The 17,855-nt window shown below is 35.7% G+C and overlaps 1 protein-coding gene and 1 long non-coding RNA gene across 19 annotated transcripts in view; one reads left to right on the top strand and one right to left on the bottom strand.

Annotated features, from left to right (window-relative positions):
• FAM13B (family with sequence similarity 13 member B) overlaps nt 1-17,855 on the bottom strand; it is a 97,442-nt gene that overhangs the window by 19,807 nt on the left and 59,780 nt on the right. For 11 of the 18 annotated variants that reach the window (XM_070517313.1, XM_014853783.3, XM_014853787.3 and 8 more), the window contains 6 exons: nt 9,652-9,716; nt 7,436-7,484; nt 6,893-7,040; nt 2,204-2,414; nt 1,445-1,574; nt 767-848 (listed from right to left, as the gene is read on the bottom strand). In XM_070517313.1, coding sequence (XP_070373414.1) covers nt 767-848; nt 1,445-1,574; nt 2,204-2,414; nt 6,893-7,040; nt 7,436-7,484; nt 9,652-9,716 — 685 coding nt within the window. Of the gene's footprint in view, nt 1-766; nt 849-1,444; nt 1,575-2,203; nt 2,415-4,059; nt 4,126-6,892; nt 7,041-7,435; nt 7,485-9,651; nt 9,717-17,855 lie in introns of all 18 variants that reach the window. The other 7 variants (XM_014853782.3, XM_070517315.1, XM_014853778.3 and 4 more) reach the window with 1 other exon arrangement.
• LOC139046167 (uncharacterized) lies at nt 784-1,576 on the top strand. Its single transcript, XR_011505809.1, has 2 exons — nt 784-886; nt 1,147-1,576. It is a non-coding gene; the product is annotated as an uncharacterized lncRNA (long non-coding RNA).

The raw sequence follows: 17,855 nt of genomic DNA, 5'->3' as shown, positions 1-17,855 counted from the left end.
CACAAGGTAATGCTTTTCACCAATGGCTGGAAACTGGCATTAAAGAAGAAAATGCTTAACAGAATTGTAGGTGAAAATTCTAAACAAGAGGTAAAAGAACTTATCTTAACCACAGATTATCAACTCAGTGACAATAAGGACACTGTCTTCTTGTTCACTGTTACAGTCTCAGATGTCTACAAGTACTTGGTACTTAAAGATACTAAAAATTTGTTGAATAAATTCAAATGAATAAACCAGAATGTGATGCTCCAGATTATAAATCCACAGTACTTGGTAAAGATAATTTTTTATGTTATCAATAGTTATTACAAAGCATGCTCACTAAACACTCACAAGGTAGATATGCCTTAGCAACTGCTGTACTGGGCTGACAGTAACACGAGACCTGGGTTTTGATTCAAGAACACTTATAATTTAGTCTTTGTAATATAAATAGTTCATTATGATCAGATATTCTTAGTCTTAGATGAAATACCCATCAAAAATGAAAACTGCTTAATATATTAAATATATTTCAGATAAACTTTTATCACCTATTAATATACAATCTAGGGCATCTTTCAAAAGAGTATTACTAATAAAAACACAGGCAAGACATTTGGAAGAATATAATACAGTACCGCAACCTGGACCATAACTAAGAACGAACAAAAGGAAACTTTTTTTTTACAACTACCAAAAATTATAACTATAATTCTCAAGGACATTATTATAAAGAATATTTTTTAACACAAATACATTACAAAAATGGCACATTCCATACCTTTAATTTGCTTCCGCAGTTTGGTAAGCTCTGTCATCCATTTTAATACCTTTGGATTGGCTGCAATATCACTGTACGAGGGCTGAGAAATTAAGGAACAGAATCACTGACACCTTTGTGGTAAGCAATTGTTATTAATTTATTCCTAAATAATATTTACAACTCCCACAGCAGAGATTTCACTTGATCTTCATTTCATCTTACCTTATTTTAAGTAGATAGAGCAGGATATTAAGTAAAGCTCTCAGAGCAGGCTCTAGCAACTGGCTGAAGCCATATTTGAAGATGAGTCTTCTGACTCCAAGTATAGGACTCTTTCCACGTTACATGTTCTAATTATTAAATCAATCTCTCTTTTCCCCACACCCTTGTACTTGCAGGTTTTGAGGGAGCAGAAACAGAATTAACATCATTTGTCAATGTAAAGTACTTGCTTTAAAAATTCTACAAGCTGTTTTACAATGGAAGTGTAAAGATGCAGTGGTGCAATGGCAAGAATACTGGCCTGGAAATCAGGAGGCTAAGGAGCTACACAATCTCAGACCTATACGATCACTATTTCTCTGGGCATCTCAGATTCCTTCTCTCTCCCAGGAAAGAGATGGACTAATGCTCTCCAAAGGACCTCTTCACAGTTCTAACAGATCCACCTCACGCTGGGCAATGCTACAAACTTACTTTGCTATTTCTTTCCCTTTCAAACTGTTCCTCGAATTGTCTGATTTTTTTCTGAAGTTTCTTGACCAATTGATATGGTGTTCTGTCTTCTCTTTTTTCATCTTTTGAACTAAAGGATGATCTTCGAATCCTGAATTAAAACAAGAGGCAAACACTGTGTGTTAGTTAAATTTTCAAGTTATCAATACTATATCTCTTACTGCCCTGATATAACATGATATTATTACCAAAAGTCCCAAACACTAAAGGACAGGTAGTAAAAAGGAACTTACACTATTGCTTCACAAACCACAGAATTAGCTAACACAAGTCGTGATAAAAACAATCTGGAATCATTCAAAAGTTGTTTGGGAAAAGGCAGAAAAGAAACAAAGATATCTAGCAGCTCAGAGCTCTTTAGATGTTCAAACCGCAAAGGAAAGGTTTGACAGTCAATAAATTTAATTTAAAGTTTTAACAATAAAAGCATCAGGGACTGGTGAGCTCCACCTGCTGCTTCCCTTCCAGAGTTCCGGATTTCAGTCATGAATGAATCAATGAATAAATACATGGTGAGGAAATGTCTTTTAGGGAGCAAATCCCCAACACTGCACCTCACTGAATGCAGAATTTAGGGGCCCAAAAAATAAAAAATTACAAAAACATGCTTCAGGAAATAGAGGAGAAAGCTTTGAGCTGCAGATCTACAGGACACAATCTCTTAAAGGACCTGGGTACATAATAGGAATCACTTCTCATAAGTACATAAAAATTACATACCTAGCAAAAGAAAGTGCTTTAGATGAGGATTCCAGCATTTCTGGATCATGTAGGAAACGCTGGCTTTGCCCAAAATCTAAGCTACGGTGTGATAATACTGGAGGACAGTCCTCTTCTAGGGGGTGATGATTCATTCTTCCAGCTTGTGGAGAGAGCTGAGCTTCTCCAGACTCAGAGTCTTCCTGCCAAGACTTAAAAGCAGGAAATGGCTCTGCAAACAAACACAAAGCATAGTACCATGGGTCTCTTGGTTCCAGACGGAAAAAAGTCACACAATATCAGCTAGATGGTCTTTAAATCTTGTCATTATGTAGTGGAACAGATAATATATATTACATATTTTTAAAAAAAAAAAAAAGGGATACTAGGATCTTCATAAAGCCTACTATAGTTTAAAATTGTCTGAGCTTCATTTTTTAGCCCAGGGTTCTATTTTCACATAAGGAGTTATACCTTAAATTTCTGAACTCAGTCACAAAGCAAGAAAGAACACTGTCAAGCTCTTTAAAATTATATTAAATGTTATTTTTCAAGTAGGGGAAAATCTTCACTTAGAAACAGTAAACACTCAATAGTCCTTAGCTGGGAATTTAACTTAGCCAAATGCTGCCAGGTGGATAAATTATCCCTCACTGTCAAGGGGCTATGTTAAGAACAAGTGGAAGCTATACCCCATGCTATACAGAACACTCACCAAATGGAGTTCTCTAGAATCTAAAAGAATTATAACATTTCCAAATGAGCAGCTAACTCACCTGACAGCACCTGGTCTCTAACATTAAACTGTGGTGGTTATTTTCTGTTACAGGACTCCTGTGTATAATATATATTTTAATAATTAAACACCCAACAGTACTATCAAGACAAAATTTAATAGTACTAGTCTTTTTTTTTTTCTCCTGCTGAGGAAGATTCACCCTGAGTTAACATCTGCTACCAATCTTCCTCTTTTTGTATGTGAGTCGCCACCACAGCATGGCCACTGATAGATGAGTGGTATAGGCCCACACCCAGGAACTGAACCTGGGCTGGCAAAGCAGAATGCATTGAACTTAACCACTAGGCCACGAGGGCTGGCCACACTAGTCCTTCCTACGTACATCTATTTTATTGGCGTTATCTTGTATGTTCTCAAATGAAACTATGTTGATATATTTGATATCTCCACACATATAAGGTTTGATTACATACAGAACACATACAGATAAACACACAATCCACAAATATACTCCAAAAACAAAATAACTTCAAGTATCACTGGAGTCCAGGAAGGGGGGTAAAACTTTTCCATCTATACATTAACTTTATAACTACAATTTAAAACTTTGATGCTATGACTATCAAGACTAGCAAAAATAAGTTTTTTAAGTATTTTTGGATGCAAAGATGGCTTGACAGTGTCAAAAATCAAGAATGATGTTTTTTATTCACACTATAGCTAAAGATTGCTACTTTAGTAATTTAGTTTAACTTTATGCATTAGCAATTTAAAGCACTGAATTTTTTTCAGGGTAATAAGAACATAATTTAGTTAGTTTTTAAAGCCCAGATCAATCTGATAACTAAAAACTGGGTACAAAGCGTGCAATCCCACTATAAACCCAATGATAAAGTGATTTTCAAAGCAACCCTTGTACCTGCTTCCCAGCAATAAGTAACTGGTAATAAACATTTTACGAGAAATCTCCTATTTTAAGAAAAGAGAGAGGTAACAAAAACAGTTTTTTCTGGGTATCATTTTTAACCCAAAACAGTTTTCCTAATATATGGGGACAGCAGGAGAAGGGCTAATAAAAAGGCAAACAAAGTGAACCATAAAAAGGCAAAAAAACTAAACTATGGTGAACCATACTTACCCTCCCCATCTCTCTGCAGATGCATTGTTTTGAAATCAATGAGGGGAAAAGTGATAGGGCATGACGCTAATAAAATGGAAAAAATGGCAAAAAATACTAAAGTGAACACACAGCACAGTCAGAACAAACCATACACATAACTAACACAAAGCCAAAGATACCAAAAACATTTCCCTAAAACCAGTTTAGTCATTCTGCTCAAAAACTTTATTCAAAGCAATTACTACTAACCAAACTTTAAAAACAAACACAAACATACATTTCCATTTCAGCAAGCAAGGCAAAAAATCAAAGTAGTGCTGTTTTATTAAAACTCAAACATAAAACTGAAGAAATGGAAACTCTTAACCAGGTACTGTTTGAAGCTTTTCAGTATAATGGATTTGACAGATAAATATCTCCCTTAGTTTACTCTTTGAAAAGATCCTAGTGTATTTCTTTCAAGAGTTAAAGGAAAGAATCTGAAGGAAAGATGTTGTCCACTTCCATTAAAAGCCAAGATTTAAAAGGCTGCTACAAGTTCATTCTGGTGGTAGACATGTGCTACCTGCTTGCTAACTGCAGTTTCCTGACTATCCTTTCAGCAATTCAAAAAAAACAAAACCCATATACTTAGGAAGAGTAAGGTGGTCCTCTTTTTGGAGTCACCCTACTTCTCTATTAAGAGCCACATCAAACAAAGTATATCTCTGATTCCAAGTTATCCAGGGTCTAAAGTAATTTGGTCTCTTAAGGAAAACTTTTATTTAGAATATCCTAACTGCTAGTTGTAGAAAATCAATCTTTATACTGGTAGCAAAGTTGGAAGGAACAACACGGTCTGCTAACAGCCACTCTCCCAAGCACACGCAGGGTTTGTGGCTGAGAAGTTCACTCAGATGTCTACTACCGTGGCTCTCAGAAAATCACTGACTCCTATTCCTGGAAGAGTCAGCAGGAGGCCTACATGGACTTGTCACAGCTGCTGAGCTAGGTGGATAACAGGGCAGATAAGGTACTGAAAATCAGGATCAAGTAGTCCATAGTTACCTCCTTTCCCTATCACAAGCTGTAAGGGGTAGATTCTGACAGGGAAACAAAAGAGAGCCCAGCATTAGATTCTCTTTGGGGAAGCCTCCCGAACATTGAAGATAGACAGAGAATGTCGCATCTCCTCAGACAACGGAAAACAACTCCTCTTCTATGTTTAACATGTAGGATCAGGACTCTAGGCCCAAGATTGCACAGGGCTACTTATCTGCATCTTCCAAGAGGAAGAAGTTTAAGTCCTTTGTCAGAATCCCAGCCTTATCTTTCAGAGACTCCTTTCCCACTGTGCCTCCTGGAATGCTCTGTTGACCACCACTCCTTTTCAGTGACTATGCCAGGATAATTAACTAAAGGGGACATTTGATCTTCACTGCCACCAGGATGCTAAAATATCCCCTAACTCTGGGATGCGTCTTCATAAATTCCAAACGTCTTGAATAACCCAGAACAAAGCAAATGAAAGACAATTTCCTGATTTAGTGTAAGTTAAGACACATAATATGCCACTGGGCATGCCAAACATCTAGGCCAAAAAAAAAGGAGTGGGCGGAGAGACAGCAGTAAAGATTGGCACAGACAATGACTCCGTTGGGGCTTTTTAAAAATTGGCTATACCTTAAAAACAAATAAATAAAAACACTCCAACTGTGATCAGGTGAGTGGACTTGAGGTAGCAAGAGGAGTCCGTGGTACTGGTATTGCAATTACTCTTGTTATTGCCACTGTACATCATCAGCTAACTCGCCAAAGCTGAGATAACCAAGGGATCCTCATCCAAGTAAACAAATATGTAACTTTGTTTAAGATTCCTGAGTTGTCTCATTGTCTCCTTAGCTAGGAAGGTGTATGATCCAAAAGGACTCCTGGATCCAAATTTATTGCTTGCATCCCCCACTGCCAATATTTTATTTGAAAGTTTACAAATATACAGCAAAGTTGAAAGAATTTTACAGTGAACGTTCTATGTACCAATCACCTATATTCTACCATTAACATTTTACTATACTTGCTTTGTAACATTTATCCATTCCATTAGCCATCTTATTTTTACATGGATTTCAAAGTGAACTGGACATATCAATATACTTCCCCATAAACACTTCAGCATGCAAATCACTCACTGGAGCTCAATATTTATTTAGTTTTTGCTCCTTTTGATAAAAAAAAGAAAAACCTATATACAATGAAATGCAAGTCTGAAGTATACATTTGCTGAGTTTTGACAAAGACTTATTTCCATGTGGCTTGCTTTTAAAATTTAAATTTAAACTTCTCTCCTTTGTAAACATTGTTAGGACCCTACTTCCATATCTTCATAACCTAATACAGAGATACAAGGATATGGGGCAATATTTGCTTAGAAATGCCATTGAAGATCATTAAAAAAAAAAAGTATTCCTGAAGATCATAAAGAAAAGGTAGCTATATATAAGCCCTCTGTTTAGAAGTGCTGAGACCCCCAAGCCCCAACATAGTGGACTTTCAAAGACTGGGCAATAGCACCTGGTTTAACAACTAACAAAAGCCTATCCTGGGTGGTTTTATTTTTTTAATCAGATCTAACATCCATCTTTAAAGCTAATGTATCAAATAATAACTTCTAGTTCATACAAGATAGTTGCCCCATAATCTCATCAGTGCATTTGAATAAAAGCACTCACTAGCTCTTCCTATATGAAAAAGAGAACAGAAAAATTGAAATGAAAAATGTTATCCAGAAAAGGGCAGTAATCTCATTACTGCTTTGGGTAATTTCAGTTACAAATAACACTATCAGGGAAATAATGCATATGGGTGAAATTACCTTCCCATTTATCACCATCAGAAACATTCTTCAGATCTAAATGTGGAATTTGGACACATGCTGCTTCCCCTTGAACACCAACACTTTGACCTCCTGGCACTTCTGATTCAGTGTTGGCATTCAAATCACATATCTTGCTACTAGACTCCTGTATTTTAAAATAAAAAATACATTTCACAACCATGAAGTTTTTCACACCCAGCTTAAAGATAACCAGCATATATCCTTCTGCTTCACTAGTTTATTAAGCCTGTACAGTCAACTGTCCCATTCCTACCATCCAAACTATTTTCAAACATAAATTTGCAATTTTATAATATATCTTATTGGGAGACAAAGTTTGGATCCCAAATTCAGGAAAGTGTTTTGATAACCAAGTTTCTTGTAACCAAAAATGGCAAATTAAATTGCTGCCCAATTGTAAAACACTTGGTAAGAGTATCTCTATTTAAATTTCCTTTAAACCTATTCAACCTAACATAATAATTGGTAGATTACATCTACTCGAATTTTTAAGAACCAGAAAAGAAAAGTAATTCTTACCAGAATCAAATGTGACAGTTTACCACTGCCAAATGACACACATTCTTTCCTAAAAATATAAGTAAAGTAATTAGTCTTTTAAGAACAAATAGGTTACTATCATTGCATATTTCTTACCTAGATTCCTCTCTTCTCCACAGAGCTAGCATTTACAGTGTGAGAGAAGAAAATGACAAGTGAACATAGGCCATTCTTTGGAGCCCTATATCTGAAAATCACACACCACTGAAAAGATCCACAGAATCACTTCAGGTTTAGAAAAATTAAGTTAACACTCACCACCCTCCCACACAACCACCCCTCAAAAGAACATTTTAAAAGGAAAAATAAAATCTACAGTAAGTGGAAACCAAAAGGACTGAATGTATAATGGAAAAGATTTTGTAAAATAAATATGAGTTTTAACCAAATAGCTCTATTCTTTCCCACTCTGGGATGTGTTTTTTCTTTTAAAGAGGATTTTTAAAGGTACAGCTATGTTCTATATTTTAAATATTGTGTTCTATCACAATCAAAACAAGGTTACTACTTCTAAACCTCTTCTTCCTCAAAACATAATGATAACAAGTAAAAAGAACATTTTTTAAAATTTCAATTCACCTTTTAATCCCCCAGAAAAACTAATCCCTATTTAGAAAGTGTTACAGCAAGCTGTCACAAATGATCTCTACCTATTTGACCAGTCAGATCACCTAGTATCATAGTAGGTTATCAATATGCCTATTGTGGGAAAGTTCTTCTCCCCAGAGATACTGTGGTAATATACAAGGATACACACAAGTGCTATGAACCCTGCCATAAAAAGAGTGTGCACTCAGAAGACAGGTCTTGATCTAAATATGGCAGTCATCTCCTCATATCCCTAATTACCTTATTCTTGCTGAGAATGAGAAACAAACTAAATTCCTTGGCAAGCTCAAAAGCCTTCCTCTGGTTAGAGTGGGAGCAAATGGTGAGATGAGCTAAATTCTACCTCACACACTAAAAGATCTAATCACCTAAATTTGAGAAACGAGTGTTAAACATGCAAAATGTAATCCAGCTAACCAGGAAATAATTTGGATCTAAAAACAAGTTTGCTAACCTACACACAAGTTGAAGAGAAAAGAGCTTTTTCCAAAAAGATTGAGTCCTCACTAAAAGGATCCTTATTGTTCTACCAAATCCAGATGTCATCATTCTGGAGATGCCTGTTAATGCTGTTAATCTTATATCTTCAGCCCATAGCTCCAATACTCCCTGGGCTGGAAGAGGATCATTCCTGCCTTCTGAAAGGAAGCACAAGGAACTGCTGTAAGCAGGAAATCTGTGGACCTTCAGAGTATGGGGATGCTCCAGAGACATGGCTCCAAAGAATTTACTTACCCTCAGAGAAAAAGTTTCCTACCCACAATTAAGAGAGACAAGGGCATTAATGCAAGTTTACCATTGCCAACAGACCATAGCCAAATTACTAATGCTGTGTGGAATTTCTCAGTATTTTCAATCTAGTCTGCAACTTCATTACTGATGTGTTTTCAGAATATCAAATCATCTTTCCTAAGAAAATTATAATATACTTCTTGGCAACATCTTCCAGAATCATAAAAAGAGTAACAAGACCCAAAACCTAGCCAGTGACTTAAACTATTACAGAAAGCTTCTGTTCAAAGGGACACTATCTATAAAATATCTATCTGTGAAGACTACATCTGGCTGAAATACTCATTGCCTCAGGTATCTCCCTCCCATTACTGCTGGCCAAGAAGGTAAATAAGCAACTGTCTAAGACTGTACTGGGACACCAAAGAGGAATTCAAAGAGGAAGAAAAACATCCTATACGTATTTGCTGAAGCAAATATGTTACAGTCGTTCAGTTAACTATCCATAGTTCCAAGACTATGAACTAACTCACTGAAAGGTATATTCAGGATATCAATAAATTCTCAATTGTTCTACAAATCAACTGAAAAAACTGTCTCCAAGAAGGTTGTGTTCTTCTCTCCAAATGTTTTCCAAGTTATAACTAATGTCTGTCTGAAGCTGCAACCTCTCTGAATATTTATGGACATTTAATATGTTTTATGCTTACCATTAAAACAAGAACCTTAGTTTTTTAGATTATCTAAAATGTATGTTGTAAAGGATAGATTCATCTAAAAATTTCATCCCAAAATTCATAAGGGACTCCAATTCTCAAAATGATTAATTAACAACAACAGGAGAAAATGCTTACCTCTCAAGACAGCCATCTTCACTATCACCGTGGTCACTGCATGGCTCTAACAGTATACCTACAGACTGACAAAAAGAAGCACTGTATTAATGGAGCTCGCAACACTCATAAATGAGAGGAAGTTATCAATCTAAATTAGGATATTCAATTACAAGTTAGTCAAATACTCATCCTTAACTACTATTTATAATAAATAGTCTATACGTGTTGGCATCTCTTTTTACAGAGTAAGTTATCTTCCTCAAAACCCGAGTCGTGTGTGTGTGTGTGTGTGTGTGTGTGTGTGTGTGTGTGTATAATGGGGACCCTGCATTTCTCGCTACCCTATTAGATAAAAGGTACTGCTACTACTATCACATTCCTTTTCCTTCTTTAGAATTCTTTCCTCCAAAGATGATGGTCTTGTGGTCCCACTAGCTAACTGCTGCTGCCTTTTCTCCTCAGCTGCAAAACATGTAAGTTGGTAACTTCCTACCAAGGTAACAGAGGAGTCATGTAGTTCACCAGATTCCTCTATTACATATATTTGAAAAAACAATTGTGAACTTCAGAAATATGAGAATGCTCCCCCATTTTCCAATGGGCTTAGTGACACCATCCCATCTCTATTCCTCCTCAAAATAAATACCTACCAAATCTAAAAGAAACGTCCTGTGCATTAGTACAAACTATGTAAACTTTTTAATGTTTTTGATGATTACCTCTGAAATCAACAAAAGGTTTGATTCTTCTTAGACTCTTAAGAAACTACCACTTGTCCAGTTTTGTTTAGTATGAAAGACAGTCCATAATTATCTGAAAAAAGCTACTAAAGTATTTTTCCCTTTCAAACTATGTATCTCTGTGAGGCTAAATTGTCTTCAGACTCTTAAAAGAAAAGAACTTATAGCAACAGATTGAATGTAGAAGCACTTATGAGAATCTAGCTGACTTCTATTAAGTCAGACAGGCATCAAAAATATTCAGAAACATGTAAAACAAGGCCACTCCTCAAAATAACATTTTTCCAAAGTAGCTGCTTTTTGACAGAAATACAAGGGAAAAGAAACAATAGAAATACAGAACTGGGAAACAAAAGATAAAATGGCAATATTAAGCCCTCATATATCAATAATCACTCTAAATGAAAATAGACTGAATTCACCAATCAAAAGACACAGAGTGGCGGATGAATTAAAAAGCAGACCCAACAATATGGCTGCCTCCAGAAAACACATCTCAGCTCTAAAGACAAATATAGGCTCAGAGTGAAGGATGGAAGATGATACTCCAGGCAAATGGCAAGCAAAAGAAAGCAGGTTTAGTCACACTTATATCAGACAAAGCAGACTTTACAATAAAAAAGATAATGAGAGACAAAGATGGGCATTATATAATGATAAAAGGCACATTCCACCAAGAAGACATACACTTATTAATATATATGCACCTAACACAGGAGCCCCAAAGTATATAAGCAAAGATTAACAGACCTAAAGGAAGAAAGTGACAGAAAACAACAGTAGTAAGGGACTTTAACATTCCACTGATGTCAATGAATAGGTCATTCAGACAAAAAGTCAACAAGGAAACAGTGGCCTTAAATGAAACACTAAACCAGATGGACTTAACAGATACATATAGAACATGCCATCCAAAAACAGCAGAATACACATTCTTCTCAAGTGCACATAGAACATTCTCAAAGATAGACCATATGTTGGGAAACAAGGCAAGCCTCAATAAACTTAAGAAAACTGAAATCATATAAAGCATCTTTTCAGATCACAATGCTACAAAACTAGAAATCAACTATAAGAAAAAAGCTGGGAAAGTCACAAATATGTGGACACCAAACAACATGCTCCTGAACAACCAGTGGATCAATGGATAAATCAAACACCTAGAGACAAATGAAAATGAAAACAACGCACCAAAATTTACAGGATGTAGCAAAAGCAATACTAAGAAGGAAATTTACAACAACACAGGCCTACCTCAACAAACAAGAAAAATCTCAAATAAACAAGCTTACCCTATACCTAAAAGAATTAGAAAGAGAAGAACAAACAAAGCCAAAAGTCAGCAGAAGGAAGGAAATAATAAAAATCAGAGCAGAAATAAATGAAATAAAGACTAAAAAAATAACAGAAAAGATCAATGAAACTAAGAGCTGGTTCTTTGAGAAGATAAACAAAATTCACAAACTCTTATCCAGACTCACTAAGAAAAAAAGAGAGAAGACTCAAATAAAATTAGAAATGAAAAAGGAGAAATTACAATGGCCATCACAGAAATACAAAGGATTATAAGAGAATACTATGAAAAGCTAAATGCCTACAAACTGGATAACCTAGAAGAAATGGATAAATTCTTAGAAACATACAACCTCTCAAAACTGAATCAAGAAGAAACAGAGAATCTGAATAGACCAATCACAAGAGATTGAAACAGTAGTCAAAAACCTCCCAAAAAACAAAAGTCCAGGACCAGATGGCTTCTCCAGCAAATTCTACCAAACATTCAAAGAGGATTTAATTCCTATCCTTCTCAAACTATTCTAAAAAATTGAAGAGGACAGGACACTTCCTAACTCATTTTCTGAGGCCAACATACCCTGTTACCAAAACCAGACAAGAACAAGACAAAAAGGAAAATTACAGGCCAATATTGCTGATGAATATAGATGCAAAAATCCTCAACAAAATATTGGGAAATCGAATAATAAAACAATACATTAAAAGAATCATACACCATGATCAAGTGGGATTTATTCCAGGGATGCAGGGATGATGGTTCAACACCTGCCAATCACTGTGATACACCACATTAACAAAATGAAGAATAAAAATCACATGATCATCTCAATAGATGCAGGAAAAGCATTTGATAAGATTAAAACATCCATTTTTAATAAAAACTCTCAATAAAATGGGTACAGAAGGAAAGTACTTCAACATAATACAGGCCCTATATGACAAAGCCACAGCCAACATCATACTCAACAATGAAAAACTGAAAGCCATTCCTCTGAGAACAGGAACAAGACAAGGATGTTCACTCTCGCCGCTCTTATTCAACAAAGTACTGGAAGTTTTAGCCAGAGGAATTAGGAAAAAAAAAAAAGAAAGAAAAGGGATCCAAATTGGAAAGGAAGAAGTGAAACTCTCATTATTTGTAGAAGACATGATTCTATATATAGGAAACCCTAAAGAATCCACCAAAAACCTATTAGAAATAATCAACAAATACAGTAAAGCTGCAGGATACAAAATCAACACACAAAAATTAGTTGCATTTCTATACACTAATAACGAACTAGCAGAAAGAGAAGTCAAGAATAGAATCCCATTTACAATCGCAACAAAAAAGAATAAAATACCTAGGAATAAACTTAACCAAGGAGGTGAAAGACCTGTATACTGAAAACTATAAAACTCTAACACATTACCAAAAGAAATCAAAGAAAACATAAAGCAATGGAAAGATATTCCATGCTCGTGGACTGGAAGAATAAACATAGTTAAAATGTCCCTATTACCTAAAGCAATCTACAGATCAGTGCAATCCCAATGATATTCTTCACAGAAATAGAACAAAGAATCCTAAAATTTATATAGAACAACAAAAGACCCTCAATAAACAAACCGATCCTGAGAAAAAAGAAGGAAGTTGGAGGTATCACACTCCCTGAATTCAAATTATAGTACAAAGCTACAGTAATCAAAACAGCATGGTACTGGCACCAAAACAGACACATAGACCAATGGAACAGAATTGAGAACCCAGAAATAAAACCACACATCTATGGACAGCTAATCTTTGACAAAGGAGCCAAGAACATACGGAGAAAGGAAAGCCTTTTCAATAAATGGTCTTGGGAAAACTGGATGGCCACATGCAAAAGAATGAAAGCAAACCGTTATCTTACTCCATACACAAAAAATGAACTCAAAATGAATTAAGGACTTGAATTTAAGACCTAAAACCATAAAACTCTCCGAAGAAAATATAGGTAGTACACTCTTTGACATGGGTCTTAGTATCTTTTTGAATACCATGTCTACTCAGGCAAGGGAAACAAAAAAAATAAACAAATGGGACTCCATCAGATTAAAAGGCTTCTGCAAAGCAAAGGAAACCATCAACAAAATGAAAAGACAATCCACCAACTGGGAGAAAATACTTGCAAATCATATATCCGATAAGGGGTTAATTTCCAAAATATATAAAGATAAAGAGCTCACACAACTCAACAACCAAAAAGTGAACAATCCAATCAAAAAATGGGCAGAGGATATGAACAGACATTTTTCCAAAGAAGACATACAGATGGCCAATAGGCACATGCAAAGATGTTCAATATCATTAATTATTAGGGAAATTAAATTAAAACTACAATGAGATATCACCTCATACCCATAAGAATGGCCATAATTAACAAAACAAGACATAACAAATGTTGAAGAGGATGTGGAGAAAAGGGAACCCTCAGACACTGCTGATGGGAATGCAAACTGGTGCAGTCACTATGGAAAACAGCATGGAGACTACTCAAAAAGCTAAAAATAGAAATACCATATTAATCCAGCTATCCGACTACTGGGTATTTATCCAAAGAATATGAAATCAACAACTCAAAAAGATTTATGCCCCACTATATTCATCACAACATTTATTCACAATAGCCAAGATGTGGAAGCAACTCAAGTGCCCACCAATGGATGAATGGATAAAGAAGATGTGGTGTGTGTATATATAGATATATACATACATACATACATATACACACAATGGAATACCTCTCAGCCATAAAAAAAAAGACAAAATCATGCCATTTGCAACAACATGGATGGGCCCTGAGGGTACTATGCTAAGTGAAATAAGTCAGACAGAGTAAGACAAATACTGCATGATTTCACTCATACATAGAAGATAAACACATAGTTAAGGAGAACAGATTAGTGGTTACTAGAGGAAAAGGGAGTGGGGGGAGGGCAAAAGGGGTAAAGGGGCACATGTGTAGGGTGACAGATAAAACTAGACACTGGTGAACACAACACAATCTATATAGAAACTGAAATATAATAATGTACACCTGAAATTTACATAATGTTAAAAGCCAATATGACCTCAACAAAATAAAGAAAAGAAATATAGAGTTGAGAATACTTTGAAAAAAATAGCTGCTTTTTACTAAGGAAAAAAGCAATCTTATTTATGTTATGTTGAGTGAGCTTACTGTGATATTTAAGTGAATTCAAAAGCATTTTTTAATTTCTCAGTTTTAATTTCTAATATGGCAAAAATTTATATGCAAACCAAAGCTTTTGCGGATCCTGAATAATTTTTAAGAGTATAAAGACCCAAAGCGTGAGAACCACTGACCTAGAAATCAGACTTTATGCTCTGGAATATAGCTTTACGTTCTTAAATATGAAGGCCTCTGAGCATATGAAATAATCATTACCCAGATCCAATATTTAAAATCAGTGTTGATATTTTACACAAAGAATCAAATTCAAGCCCCAGCTCTACTTTCCTCATCACAAATAGAATAACAATCATTTACTTGCCCTTCTTACACTGAATCAAAAGAAACAGCTTACAAGAAAAACTATAAAGCTCTATTATAAAAGCATAGTATTAGCTCACCAACTCTTTCACCTGTGGTTTTTTTTAGTATGAAATAACTGAAACAAAGTATAAAGACTGATATAACTAATACCCTCCAGCCAGATTTAGCAACAGAATTCTTAAACAAATAGTGAAAAGCAGTAAACAGAAAGGCACTTGGAGGCAATATAAAAGATGCAGTGCAGAAGTAAAAGCTGACAGCCCAGCAGTGAAGACGGCAGATGAAATGTGGAGTCAGGTACAGACTTTTGCTCTATATTATGCCCCAGTACAATGACATATAACAGTTATTAGAGTCAGGTTAGAATATGGCCAGATTTCAATGTAACAAACATGTAAATATATAATACTTTCTTTAGAAATTTAAATGTTCCATTACTTGAAGAAATTTTACTTCCTCAGATTTATACTAGAAAAAAACACTCATTTCTTCGTATATGGGTAGAGAAGAGCTTGTTTTTTAAAAACTGTCAACTAGAAAAATAGCCCATACTTTCTCCTCTCCCTTCTTCAGAAACATCAGGGTCCTCAAAAGGAGGTCAAAGCACTGTGGTCTCAAGTCAGGCAAGCAAGAGAGCTCTGGTGGTGGTGGTGGCAGCAGAAGTGGGAGCAGCAGCAGGAGCAGCACAATCATACTGCCAATGTCTATGGGGCGGTCAGGAGCTAATTAAAGCCTAATGGGCATTTCCAGTAATTTCTCTGGTCTCCACCTATTCCTTAGCCATCCATAATTGGTGTTTCCACATTGCTTAGTTCTACATCTTCCCATCCCCACCCAACTAATTTTGCTCAAGCATGCTAATTACTTCCTTTAAATAGGCTAAATATCCCCACTCCATTCTGCACATTTTATTTGCTTAGCAAACCCTTACTAAATAATATATTAAATACTTCAATCTAGCCCAGTTTCTTCCATTGACTTAATGTGGTCAAAACTGATAAGGTCTCCACAGCAAAGTAAACCATCAACAAAACGAAAAGGCAACCTATGAAATGGGAGAAAAATATTAGCAAATTATATATCTGAGAAGGGGTTAATATCCAAATACATAAAGACCTCATACAATCCAATAGCAAAAAACAATCTAATTAAAGAACAGGCACAGGATCTGAACAGACATTTTTCTAAAGAAGATATACAGATAGTCAATGGGTACATGAAAAGATGTTCAACATCACTAATCATCAAGGAAATGCAAATCGAAACAATGACATATCACCTCACGTGTCAGAACGGCTCTCGTCAAAAAGACAAGACCTAACAGATGTTGGCAAGGGTGTGGAGAAAGGGAACACTTGAATACCATTGGTGGGAATGTAAATTGGTGCAGCCACTATGGAAAACAGCATGGAGATTCCTCAAAATATTAATAGAACTACCATATGATTACCAGTAATTCCACTTCTGGGTATTTATCTGAAGGAAAAAAAAACCCTAACTTGAAAAGATATATGACTTCTTTACAATATTCTAGCCCAAGGGTCAGCAAACTATAGCCAAATCCAGCCCGCTGCCATGTTTCTCATGGTCAGTAAGCTAAGAATTGTTTTTACCATTTTTAAATGGTTGGGAGGGGGGAAAATCAAAACAAAAATAATATTTTATGACTTAAAAATTGTAGGAAATTCAAATTTCAGTGTCCATAAGTAAAGTTTTTTTAAATTGAGTTCATGGTAGTTTACATCATTGTGAAATTTCAGTTGTACATTATTTCTTGTCTGTCACCACATAAGTGCTCCCCTTCACCTCCTGTGCCCATCCCCCAGCCCCCTTTCCCCTGGTAACCACTGACTCTTTGTCCATGTGTTTGTTTATACTTCACATATGAGTGAAATCATCTGGTGTTTGTCTTCCTCAGTCTGGCTTATTTTGCTTAGCATAATTCCCTCCAGGTCTATCCATGTTGTTGCAAATGGGATGATTTTGTCTTTTTTATGGCTGAGTAGTATTCCATTGTATATATATGCCACATCTTCTTATCCAGTCATCAGTCGATGGGCACTTGGATTGTTTCCATGCCCTGGCTATTGTGAACAGTGCTGCAATGAACATAGGGGTACATATATTACTTTGGATTGTTGTTTTTAAGTTGTTTGGGTAGGTACTCGGTAATGGGATAGCTGGGTCGCATGGTAGTTCTATTTTTAGTTTTTTGAGGAATCTCCATACTGTTTTCCATAGTGGCTGCACCACTTTCTAGTCCCACCAGCAGTGTATGAGGATTTCCTTTTCTCCACACCCTCTCCATTTGTTATTTTTAGTCTTAGTGCTTATAGCTGTTTTAACAGGTCTAAGATGGTATCTTAGTATAGTTTTGATTTGCATTTCCCTGATGATTAGTGATGTTGAACACCTTTTCATGTGTTTATTGGCCATCTGTATATCTTCTTTGGAAAAATGTCTGTTCATATCCTCTGCCCATTTTTTGATCGGGCTGTTTGTTTTTCTGCTGTTCAGTTGTGTGAGTTCCTTATATATTATGGAGATTAACCCCTTATCAGATATATGAATTGCAAATATTTTCTCCCAATTGGTGGGTTGTCTTTTTGCTTTGCTCCTAGTTTCTTTTGCCTTGCAGAAGCTCTTT

Source organism: Equus asinus, chromosome 9 (assembly GCF_041296235.1).
Source record: "Equus asinus isolate D_3611 breed Donkey chromosome 9, EquAss-T2T_v2, whole genome shotgun sequence".
Taxonomy (NCBI): Eukaryota; Metazoa; Chordata; class Mammalia; order Perissodactyla; family Equidae; genus Equus; species Equus asinus.
Note: the sequence above shows the minus strand (reverse complement) of the source record. Positions and strands in the feature narration are given on the sequence as shown.